The sequence below is a fragment of the Penaeus monodon genome, chromosome 3, assembly GCF_015228065.2.
Source record: "Penaeus monodon isolate SGIC_2016 chromosome 3, NSTDA_Pmon_1, whole genome shotgun sequence".
Taxonomy (NCBI): Eukaryota; Metazoa; Arthropoda; class Malacostraca; order Decapoda; family Penaeidae; genus Penaeus; species Penaeus monodon.
The window spans coordinates 23,967,963-23,981,029 of NC_051388.1; the positions used below are offsets into that span (position 1 = coordinate 23,967,963).

A 13,067-nucleotide genomic window follows, 5' to 3' on the forward strand; every position below is an offset into this window, starting at 1 on the left:
GGAGGAGGTGTGGGCGGCGGTAGATTGGCAGTGGCACCCAGAGGGGTATCTCCTGTCCCAAGACCTGGCTCATGGTCACCATTGACGTTTGTTGCATCGCCCTCACCGTCCAAATGCTCGTCCTCATCTCGGTCAGTGTCTGCCACGTCCTCATCGCCGCTACTGGGGCTAACGTCATCTTCTTTTTCACCATGGCCCAGGAGTAGTTTTCCTGGCCTATGGTAGCGCCAAAAGCCGGTCCACGTGGACAACAGACGGTCGTTTTGCCCTCTGCGAATTCGATAGGTGACATCAGAGAGGGCCGCTACCACCGTGTATGGCCCCTCCCAGGGGCTCTGTAGCTTCGGCGGGGAAGCCTCGCTTCCGACGCGGGTTATGCATCCACACTCTGTAAACCTATGTTGTACCTCACTTCCCTCATGCGCCGGTCATAGGTCTCCTTAATGGCATGGGCCGGCTACCTTAAAACTTGCCACGCACTCGTCGGGCACCTCCGCCAGGTTAGCGGCGCTCTGGTGCGCCAAGTCCTCGAGGAAGTCAGGCAACGGCCCCACACCAACCAACTCCTCGCTCCCCGACGACTCTTCTGGACGCTCATTTCCCTCACAAGTACCCAGCTTTGCACCAGCTGGCACCTTCTGGGCTTATCGGCGAAGTTAGCTCCCAAAACACTGTAACTAACCCCTCCCCTGGCCCAAAAACAAGGCTCCCCCCAAAACTGCTACGCCATCAGCCAGCTGCGGGTTTTTTGGATGGGCCCCACGCATCACTCTTGGCAGTCGACACCGGTATTCTAGACTCTGCCCTGGGGGCAAGGTGAGTCGCTCAGCCGTAACTACCTCTGCGAACCCAAAACCTCTGGAAGCAAGGGCCACATCTTCACCGTGCACCCTCCCCAGTTTCCCGTCCAAGGTCGAAAACAGCCTTACTCTGCGTCAGGTAGTCAAGGCCCAGCAAGCAGTGCTCGTCCAGATCGGCCACATCCCACCGGCAGCCGCTGCACCGTGCTCCCCCGCGCCAATCGAGCCTCCACTGGCCCCTTGAGCTGCACACAATGCCCCGTGACACCACACAGTCTCTGGGTGCGTCTGGAAGTTGCATAGTGGCCAACATATCAGGCCGCACTAGGGTCTTCTCAGCCCCAGTGTCCACTGTCGGGCAGCATGGCTTCCCATCTATTGAGCCCTCCACCTGCATCGTGCTGGTTCAACGGCAGCTTACCCAAGTCGGGGCAAGGGAACCGAGGATGGCTGGGTTTCGGCCCCCCCCTCCAGCCTGTCCGAGTTTTCCGCCTGTACCACTTCCTTAGCCTTAGGACATGCACTCGGATGGTGACCATACCTGTCACAGTCCTTGCAGCACTGCTGGAAGGCATCAGAATCCGTCCGGTTGAGAGGAAGTGTTCTCCGCCCCCTACGACACCCGACTACTTTCTGTCCCCTACCTCTCTGCAGCCCCAACACAAGCCTTGGAAAATGCTCGGGCTCCCCTTCCTCAATGCTACCTTCTCCAACTTTAGCCTTCTGGCCCCGGAAGTCATGGTGGGGCTGAGCAGCTGGCCCTAGACCACTGGTTGCCTCGCCAGCGCCACCTGCAGGTCCTCAGGGTTGTGCCTGCTTGACGTAGATTTGAAAGCTGCTGGTCCTGCAGAGCGTCAATAAAGAAATCGCGGGCCAGGACCACGATCATCTCTTCCGCAGCCGCAGGGTACGACCTCCTTACCAGCGCCTCCACATCCTGCGCCAGCTGGGACATTTGTCCGCCACGCTCACGAGTCCGCTTCCTCAAGCGAGCCCGATTATACCTCGGCCTGGTGGTGGTGCCGAAACGGCGTTTCAAAGCCTCCACCACGCTGGTGTAAGAGGCCTTTTGGGGATGGCGGCAAGATGCCCCAACACTTCCACCGCGGGGCCCCTTAGCGCTGTTACCAGCTGCAGGGGCCGTTCTCTGTCTGGCTCCAGCCCTGGGCAGATGCCAGCATTTCACATTGGGCGACATCTGCCTCCCAGGCCCCCTTCCCGTCGACTCAGCTGGCTTACGCCTCACAGAATGTCTGGAGGCGAGGGGCTGCAGGGTGGAGAACGCGTGCCGTAAAACTAACACCCCCGGGGGGGGAGGAAGGGGTGAGGGAGGCAACGAGGCAGGTTGACGGGTCGAGTTTGCCGCCACCATCCCCTTTACTGTGCCTGCTCTTCTGCCCTTTGTGCCTTTTCCCTCCCTCATACCGCCCGGGCATGGCAGTGATCGGGTCCATCTGGCTCGGCTTCACCCACTCGTGCCTGCCTCAGTCATAGCCTCCTCTCCCTCTGGCTGCCGCCATCTTTGGACGACATAATAAATCGGCGCTCTCACTGATCAAATATCACAAATCCCCCCTCCTGACACCATTTGTTACGCCGACCGCCTCGTCTCTCTGCCACCAACACAAGGCAGGCTAGGCAGACGGCTTTACTATCCACAGGGTCGTGAACACTGAACAGCTCCAAGAGGCACGAGCACACAGTGTCCCCAGAACACCACAAGGGGAAACGCCACCTGGAGAGACAGGGCACAAAATAAACACACAATGACAGTCTTTCCTTTATTACACAAGTTATTTACCCGTACACTTTTCTATAGGCACAATACAGGGGGAAACCAGCATGTCACACTGCACGATAGCTTATAAAAGGGCAACACAAAGTTTATCAGGTCACATAGGCACACACGAGGTCTTCACAGGAGCAGCACCCCACTGCGTCTCCCTTGGTTTGTTCCTCCGCTCCTCCGCTCAAAGCCATTTGCATCATGTTTGCCCAGGTCCCTTCATGTTAACACATGCCCAGGTCACCCTTTTTCATTTTAAACACATGCCCAGGTCATCCTTTTTATGTTAACACATGCCCAGGTCATCTTTTTCATGTTAACACATGCCCGGGTTTCATCCTTTTCATTTTTAACACATGTTTCGCACAGAGACAAAGACCCACTGGCGTAGCAATATATTAAAAGTATTGTATAAGTATAGGGAGTATAGTTTTGTAAAGGACAGACTTTCCTGGGCTTTATGAACCACCTAACAAGCGGAGTTCGAATGGACATGTAATCTATTTATTAAGTTAAATCTCCCCCTCAAACTTGTTTGTTCTAATTCCTGGAAATTAATCAGCCCGGAACTATGGCGAATTGACTTTCGCGTCTACATCTGTAAAGAACTCCAGGTTAATTTGAAAAAATTCTCCCATTGAATGTTGTGAAGGGAACTTACAACTGTAAAAAAAACTGTAAATAAAATTTTATTTGGAACATGAATAATTCTTTTGTGCAGAATGTCATGTTTGTTTATATTTTAAATATGTCTTAAGCTTTGATTTTCCCCAAGGCAGATTCGCTTCGCCACCTTATACCAGGTAATCCGGATCCCTCCCCCCCCCCCAAAGTAAAGAGCCCCCCATAACAGGTTATCATGTTTGCTTTTCTTGAAAAATATTGAAATCTCTGAATTTTCATATTCGTCCCCCCCCCCCCAGTCTTAGACTCGCTCCGCCGCCTTTGCCCACACCCACACACAAACACACCAACACACCCACACCCACACACACAACACACACACACACAACCCTATATATATATATATATATATAATATATATATATATATTTTATTTATATATATCATCATCATCATCAAGGGGCTAACGCCGACGGGGGCGCATGGCCGATCCACCCTTCGCTTCCAGCCACGAGGATCCCCCGAGGCGAGTCTCCAGGCAGGCACCACGGGGCCCCTCTTTTAGTCCTCACGACAGGTCTCGTCGAGCTGCCCAAGCCATGATCTCCCCCAGGAGTCCCACAGGTCTCCTCCACCCAGGGTTGTTTCGAACAGATACAACCTGGTGGGCAGGGTCGTCCATAGGGAGGCGAGCTAGGTGGCCATATAGCCTGAGTTTTGGGGATCCCGGATTATGCCAAGTAACGGTCCCCTGCCAGTCTCACGGTGTAACCGCCGGTTGGACACGTGGTCCTGCCAAATGTACCCCATGATCCGGCGAAGGGACTTTACAAAAGGCATCAAGGCGAGACTCCAAGGCACTGGATAGCGTCCAGGTTTCGCTTCCATAGAGCAAAACTGGAAGTATCAAGGCCCTTGGGAAGACACGCAGCTTGGTCCTTCTGCATAGGTACCGACATCTCCAAACGCCTTGTTTATCGAGTTCATGGCTCCCGTTGCCAGACCAATCCGTTACTGACTTCCTGGTCTGACAACCCAGAGATATGGACTACGCTACCAAGGTATGTAAAAAATTTCTGTGACTTCAACGTCCTCGCCGCAAGCATGGATCGACTGAACGGGTTCCCCTAACAGGCCCCAAAGTCCTGAATCTTGGTCTTGGTCCAGGAGACCTCTAAGCCTAGGGGTTCGCCTCATTGCTAAATGCATCAAGAGCCGCCACAAATGACTCCAAGGACTCAGATAGGATGGCAACAAACGTCGGGAAAGTCAAGGTCCGAGACCTTAATATTGCCTAGTGTTGCTCCGCACTGACTTTGGCTAGAGCTCTGCCCATGTATCCAGTCCATACAAGTGTTGAAAAGTGTGGGTGCAAGGACACAGCCTTGCCTCACCCCTGAATTAACAGGGAAGAAGTTCGATATACCCCCACCACACTTAAGCACTTTCAGTACCAGTATAGAGGGTTGCTATCAGGCCAATAATCTGTGTCGGAATTTCCCCCGAGCCTCAGGATCTCCCATAGCGATTCCCGATGCACCGAGTCAAACGCCTTCTTGAGGTCGATGTAGGCTGCAAGCAACCCACGGGCCAAAAATCACGACGGCGTTCCACAATTACTCGAAGCGCTAGTATACGGTCTATTTTGGACTTGCCAGGAGTAAATCCAGACTGCTCCGTCTCTGGTGCCTCAGTAGTGGTTGCGGATCCGTTTCAGAAGAATGTGAGCGAGAACCTTGCCTGGTATGCTGGCAGTGTAATGCCACGGTAGTTGCTACAGTCCCATCGATCCCCTTTCCCCTTCCAGAGAGGGATGACCACGCCCCTCAGCAGGTCGGGGGGAATGGTACCAGAATGCCAAATGGCAGTCAGGACTGTATGCAGGCCCCGAGCCATAGGTTTCACCCCCAGCCTTTAGCATTTTCAGCAGGGATATCACATATGCCTGCAGCTTTCCCACTCTTCAGCTTGGAAATCGCCAGCCTAACCTCTGTTAGGGTAGGAGGTTCCTCCGCTGATGGGTGGATCCGGCCAGGCACTGAGACATCGCTTGCATCCAAGCTAACTGTTGGAGGACCACCTGGTACAACTGTTCAAAATACATATATATGTTTATATATATATATATTGGCAGGGCGCCAAACCCACCATGAAACTTGTGGGGCAAAGCCTGGGGAAACCCTATAGATGGACGGGGGACCTCAACAGCCTGCCGACCCCGTTTTTTTGGGGAAAGCGTCGGCGGGAGCGGCAGAGGTGGCGTGCACCCGTAGTAACCGCCCGAGGCTTAACCTCAGGCGAGCTTTCCGGGTAGGCGTATGGAACATCCGGCCTTGTGGCAGGATGAGTGATTACCTCCGCTATCGAGGAAATTGGACCGATTGGGAGTTGAGGTGGCTGCCCTCTCGATCACGTATCAGTAGGGGTGAGTGCACCTACTAGTGGTCGGGCCACAGTGATGGTCATCACCTCCAGGGAGTAGCCATAGCCATTTCCAGCCGACTTCAGTTAAGGTGACACCGGTTGATGAGCGTATTATGGCACTGAGATTGAACCATCCCTTTGGCTTCATGTGGTAGACAATTGCCCCCAGTCAGATATTCACATTGTTATGGGCGACTTCAATGTGGTATCCGGCTGTGACGGTTGGTTATGAGATGTCTGTCGGCCCCCATGGCTCGGGAGTTGATCTCAGCAGCGAAAAACAGCCTCCTTCTCGGGGACTTGCTAGGTCCCAGAGAATGAGGATCTTGGCCCCTGATACCAGCGCTCCAACCCGCATCGCTTGACATGGTATAGCAATACAGGTACAGTGGCTAAGGAGACCAAACCACATTTTTGTAAGCATGCAATGGGGGGAACCTCCAGAACGTAGAGTTTCCCAGAGTGCCGAGTTTGCGGCACTGACCTCAGGCTGGTTGTGGCTACCTTGCGGGTCCACATCAAAATTCCCCGTCCCTCCAGTGGCCATTCTAAGGTGTTTCACTTGGACAGACTGAGGGTGGAGGAGTGTGCCAGGGGGTTTTCACCATGACAGTCTGACCGTTTCACAGAACATGACAACCTGATGGACCCAGTTGTTCTGTGGGAGTTCCTCAAGCGCAAAACACTTGAAGCAGCCCAGGAGTCCTTGGCGTACGCCCGAGGGCAAGGTAGAATTCCATCTCCCTGGAGACATGGAGGCCACTGAAGCATGTCGCATGGCTCGGTTGAATGGCAATCAGGTCTTGAGTCACTCTTTAGCGGACATGCTGAGAAGGGAAAAGGGAAAACAGTTCATCAGGAATCTTGCTGAGGAGGTTGAAGGCCATTTTTTGGAAAAACGACCTTTGCCCTGCTTATCAAGCCCTGAGAAAGCTGAACTCCAAGCCCTCCTCGCAGATGACTGCAGTCCGATCAGTGGAGGGGACAGATCATCTCAGATAATGTTGGGTTCGTGAACATTGGGGCTGAGTATTTTGAGCAGTTATACCCGGTATACCTTCCAACATTTAGCTTTGGGTGCAAGCGATATCACAGTGCCAGTGCCGGCCCACCCCCTCAGCGAGGGACTCCTACCCCAATGGAGGTTAGGATGGCGATTTCCAAGCTGAAGTGTGGGAAAGCTACAGGCTGCTGAACTTCTAAAGGCTGGGGGTGAACTTATGGCTCGGGGCCTGCATGCAGCCTTGACTGCCATCTGACAGTCTGATACCATTCCTCCTGACCTGCTGAGGGGTGTGGTCATCCCTCTCTGGAGAGGGAAAGGGGATTGCTGGGACTGTAGCAACTACCATGGCATTACACTGCTCACCATACCAGGCAAAGTTTTTTCCCACATTCTTCTTAAAACGGATCTACGACCAAACCCACTAAGGCAGCAGAGACCAGAGTAGTCTGGATTCACTCCTGGCAAGCCCACAATAGAGGAATATAGCGCTTCAAGTAAATGTGGAACACAGTGAGTTTGGTCATGGATTGCTTGCAGCTTACATCGACCTCAAGAAGGGGTTTGACTCGGTGCATCGTGAATCGCTATGGAGATCCTGAGACTCAGGGGAATTTTGACACAGATTATTGGCCTAATAGCAAGTCTATATATGGTACTGAAAGTGCTGTAAAGTTTGGTGGGGGTCTGTCAAAATTCTCTGTTAATTCAGGGATGACGCAAGGCTGTGTACTTGCACTAACCCCTTCTCAAAAACCCTGTATAAATTGGATAATGGGCGAGCTACTAGCCCAAGTCAGTGTGGAGCAACACTGGGCAATATCAAGGTCTCAGACCTTGATTGTGCCGTTGATGTTGCTATAGTCCACTGATGGCGGCTCTTAATGCACTTAGCAATGAGGCAAAGCCCTTTGGCTTACAGGTTCCTGGACCAGGACCAAGATTCAGGATTTTGGGGGCCTGTTAGGGGAACACATTCAGTCAATCCATGTTTGTGGCAAGGATGTTGAAGTCACAGGGAGTTTACATACCTTTGGGAGTATAGTCCATATCCCTGGGCTGTCAGATCAAGAAGTCATAGACAGACTGGTCTGGCAACAAGAGCCATGAACTTGATCAACAAGAGCATGTGGAGATGGCGTTACCTATGCAGAAGGACCCAAACTACATGTCTTCAAGGCCTTGATACTGCCATTTTTGCTCTATGGAAGTGAGGGCCTGGAAGTCTCATCTCGATGCCTTTTGTAAAAAGCCTCTTCGCCAGATCATGTCTACAGGTGTCAGGACCCAGTGGCCAACCGACAGTTTACACCATGAGACGGGAGGGGACCTGTTATTTGCATAATCTGGGATCGCCCTCGGCTTATGGGCACCTCTTTTTTCCCTGATGCCCCCATCAGGGAAACGAGACAACCCGGGTGGAGGAGGCCTTGGGACGACCAAGGAGGCATGGCTTTGGGGAGCCGACGAGCCTATCGCAGAATTTTAGAGAGGGGCCGAGGGCCTCCTGGAGACTCGCCTGAGGGACCCTCGTGGCTGGAAGCGAAGGTGGATGCAGCCGTCACCCCCGTGGGGCGTTAACCCCTTGATATGATGATTTTATAATATATATAAAATATATATATATATATATATATATTATTATATATATATATATTAAATATATATTCCCAATATAATACTATATTATAATAAAATATATTATTTTATATAATATAATATATATTTTGTATGAGTATATATATAATATCACAGACACAAAAATATGGTGTTTTGTGTTGTGTGTTTGTAGTTGTGTGTGGTATATATATATATATATATATATATATATATATATTATATGTGTGTGTGTGTTGTGTGTGTGTGGGTGTGTGTGTTGTGTGTGTGTGTGTGTAAGGAGCCGGAATGTGGGCTCTACAAGGTATGGTAGGTGGCGAGCTTGGGGGTGTAAGGTAGACTACCAAGAGTAATGATCCTTTTATTATATAGTTGATGGAGTACGGCTCCCCAAGGAGCGAGGGGTTTTCCCTTGGCTCCCCGCAGGGATCGCCTGTCATCTCCTACAGTGGTCTAAAAATGGGCAGAGATCATGTGCTTTAAAAATAGGGAATCATGGTGATGAAGGTAGGTTTCAACAGCAAGCTCTTGTGGAAGGGGATAGACAAAACAACATTGGGGAAGTCTAGTGTGGGGAACGAGAGACGAAAAACAGGGAAAGAAGGACATATTATATGTATGTGTGTTGTGGGGGTATAGGGGTTGTGACAAAACATAAGATTATACAAATCAGTAGAAATAACACAGATAAATAGAATAAGATTGGCATACACATTTCACTAACATCACATATATAAAGCTGGGTACAGTGTGTGTGTGTGTGTGTGTGTGTGTTGTGTGTGTGTGGTGTGTTGTGTGGTGTGTGTGTGTGTGGATGTACATATGATGAATATATATATATGTATATATATATATATATATATATATATATAATATATATATATATTATATATATAAAAGAAGTTGTTGCTCGCTGATAGCGTATTAACATCCAGTTGTATGTGACAGCCAGATGTTGTTTGCAAAAAGCTGTGCGTGTATTTGTATATGCATGAATATATATATATATATATATATATATATATAATATATATATATATATATATGTGTGTGGTGTGTGTGTGTGTGTGTGTGTGTGTGTGTGTGTGTGTGTGTGTGTATTTGTATATGCATGAATATATATATATATATATATATATATATTTTATATATATATATTATATATATATTCATGCATAGTTCAAGTTCAAATCCCCGCCGCGGTAGTTGCAAAAGTCTGCGCTCTGCCTGCTGCCTAAAGCCCGGTTTCAGGGACAAGAAAGTACATATGACTGAGAGTCAAACGCAGGTGTCGGAGTAGTCGCCCCCATGGTAGCTGGTCCACAGTTGATTAGGAAGGTATCGAGTCAGGCAAAAGGTGGTGGTGTCAAATATTTTCCATAATGAATTGAAAAAGGACTAACTCTTCGATGGAATGAGAATTGATAAACAATTTAAAAGATGTATATGCGTACATATATTATATATTTAAAATATATATATTATATATATATATATATATATATATATATATATTATTTGTATTTAGTATATTTTTATATATGTTTTTTTTTTTATATAATATAGAGATAGATAGATAGACTATGATAGGATCAGATACACACACACCACAACACACACACACCACCCCACATCACACCCCCCACACCACACACACACACCACACACACAAGATATATATAATCATATAATTATATAATCACTCAACGATATAGGATATATAATATATCATGTATATATATATATATATATATATATATATATAATATATATATATATATATATATTATATGAGTAGTGTTAACTATATATATATAATATATATATATATATCTATATATATATATATACATATATTTATTATATATAGTATATACGATACTATCTACATATATATACATACTGATTTGTTAGTAAACGTTTTTTTTCTCTTTTTTTCATAACCCTAAATCGCTTTATTGTCTATTTCAGAGGGAAACAAACCAGAATCCTGACGTGTGAACAATGACGAGTGGAAAGGCATCATCACAAAAGCAAATTAACGAAGAGAGGCTGAAAATAACAGTGATAATGCTTGGGAAAAAAAATAGAGGAGGAGTGAACGGAGCTGAAGTTTTGATAATAATTAGTGAAGGGGAAATGATACGCAAAACGACAAGGAATTTTGTACACGCGCATTTTGATTCTTGGCGGCTCCATTCCTTTGGGGATCCTGTCGGTTTAGACATGGGTACAAAATACGCTTGTAATTGATCAAAAAGCTTATTTTTGGAACTATATACTTATACACAAACTATATTATCTTGTTTCAGCCCGTATACAAACCAAACAAATTTTTCAACACTGAAGTTTCAGTTTAATTCAGTATTTTGGGGATCCTGTCGGTTTAGACATGGATACAAAATTCTCTTGTAAATGATCAAGAAGTATATTTTTGAAATATATACTTATACACAAACTATATATATATATATATTTTTTTTTTCACCCCTTATACAAACCAAACATTTTTTTTCAACACTGAAGTTTCAGTACCCATTGCCGACGGGTGGCATGTACGTACATGCCATGACATGTCGGGACCATCTGCCGGGGGCACGTACGCACATGCCATAGAGTATGCATGGACATGCCATGAGTTTTTTTTTTTTTTTTTTTTTTTTTGTTACAATCACGGCAAAAGATTATTTTTTTTGCCAGTGAAAGTGTGATTAAGTCGGTTCTAACACTTTCTCATTTTTACCATGCAACAAACAAAAAAAATGCAACAAACCGACAATTTCAACTCCATGAGGGCCACACACGTTTATTTTATTCGGACTATAGACCGAATAATGATCAACTATCGATTTATCAGGAAGTTTGGCAAGTAGAGACTGTAAAAAAATAATTTGAAAAGTTGAAAAAATACAAACGTATTTTCGTAGTATTACGAAGAAAAACGGCATGGGATGCTGGTATTTGGCATGAGTGGTCGCGCATGCTCGGGCGACGATATAAGCCCCCGGCCTCTATGAATGCTACCCGTCAATTATGGGTTAATTCAGTATTTTGGGGATCCTGTCGGTTTAGAAAAAATATGCTTGTAATTGATCAAGAAGTATATTTTTGGAAATATATACTTATACACAAACTATATTATCTTTTTCAGCCCGTATACAAAGCAAACAAAATTTTCAACACTCAGGTTTCTGTTTAATTCAGTATTTTGGGGATCCTGTCGGTTTAGACATGGGTACAAAATACGCTTGTAATTGATCAAGAAGTATATTTTTGGAAATATATACTTCTACACAAACTATTGTTTTTTACCCCGTAGACAAACCAAACAAAAAATTCAACACTGAAGTTTCAGTTTTATTCAGTATTTTGGTCCAAAGTTTGGTCCCCTGGACACACACACACACTAAACTAAGTTAATCATTACACAGTAACTCAGATCAAAAAGTTTTACTTAATGTCGATGTTATTATTATCACTGACATTAGTAATTATATTATATTATTAACATTTCTAGTAGCAATACAAAATAAATGAGAATATTTCCGAAAAAGGTAAAAAGGCGATAAGTAGTACAGTATTAGTAACTAATTACTTAGTAATTAAGCACTTGTGGAGCCAACTGTACGTAAAGGCAGTTAATAAACTAAACTCACAGTGGGCAAGGCATGTAGGCCTACTGTATGTACATACATGCCATCCTGAGTGCTGTACCCCTACCCTGAGGTCACCCTACTATACAAAGACACACACACACTCACATAGGTGTGTGTGTGTGTGTGTGTGTGTGTGTGTGTGTGTGTGTGTGTGTGTGCAGTGCGTACTTGACCAGCTCCTCTTCCATTTCTGAAAAAAAAAAAAACACCAACATCCAAAAAAAAAAAAAAAAAAAAAAAATATATATATATATATATATATATATATATAATATTAATATGTTGTCTGTGTGTGTGGTGTGTGTGTGTGTGTGTGTGTTTATATATATATATATATATATATATATATATATATATATATATATATATATATATATAATGAAGTATCACTGGAACGTGGGTGATCCATGTGCCACTCAGCTGCAGTGTCATGGGTTTGACCATATACCGTGCACAGGCAATGCTGCAATTACTCTGTAGTGAAATGCCTCTGAGCTTGCTTCTGTCAGTTTGTCGTAGGTCTTTGGTGTAAAGTTATGGCATTTTGAAAAGCCCATTTCTGAGGAAAAGACGGCTGAAGGTATTTCCTGCTATATTGTAATATCATTAGAGTAGGTATATAAAAAGGCTTACTTAAATGTCCAATTGTGTTCCATCGGTATTGTAGTATTTACTTAATATCAGAAACATCGTCATTAGGTAACCAAACCCATAACAGAAACCAACCACTTGAACTTACCATATCTTGGTAACATCAAATTCTCAAGGATCCCTTAACGTCTAAAATACCATATAAACACCGTCGACGTGTAAAAAAAAAAAAAAAAAAAAAAAAAAAAAAAAAAAAATCATGGCCCCTTCACTCTATACCCATTGGCATGAGATGACATGCCAATCATGCTTTTCTCGCAGTTGGGTTGCTGTTTATTCATTGATTTCGCAATAAGAACGTATGTCTAGACTGCCCTACGGTGTTTACGATAACGTTGGCTTCCATGAAGACTGCTGTGCAACAAATAAATAGAATCAAGCAGGGTTCTTGGATTACAGTTCCACAAAGAGCGCAAACTGTTAATTTTAAAAATGTATATGGAACATAAATAACATAAACGGATGGCACAAATGCATAAAAGGAATGAAAATAACAGATTAAGTAA

General features: G+C 45.5%; 1 protein-coding gene across 1 annotated transcript in view; it reads left to right on the plus strand.

Annotated features, from left to right (window-relative positions):
* Window positions 1–10,717, plus strand: part of LOC119593509 (hyaluronan mediated motility receptor-like) — a gene marked incomplete at its 5' end in the record, with an annotated part of 15,994 nt that extends 5,277 nt beyond the window's left edge. Inside the window, 1 exon segment of the mRNA XM_037942465.1 lies at window positions 10,226–10,717. Within this exon segment, the coding sequence (XP_037798393.1) occupies window positions 10,226–10,255 (30 nt within the window).
* Window positions 10,718–13,067: the final 2,350 nt, after the last annotated feature.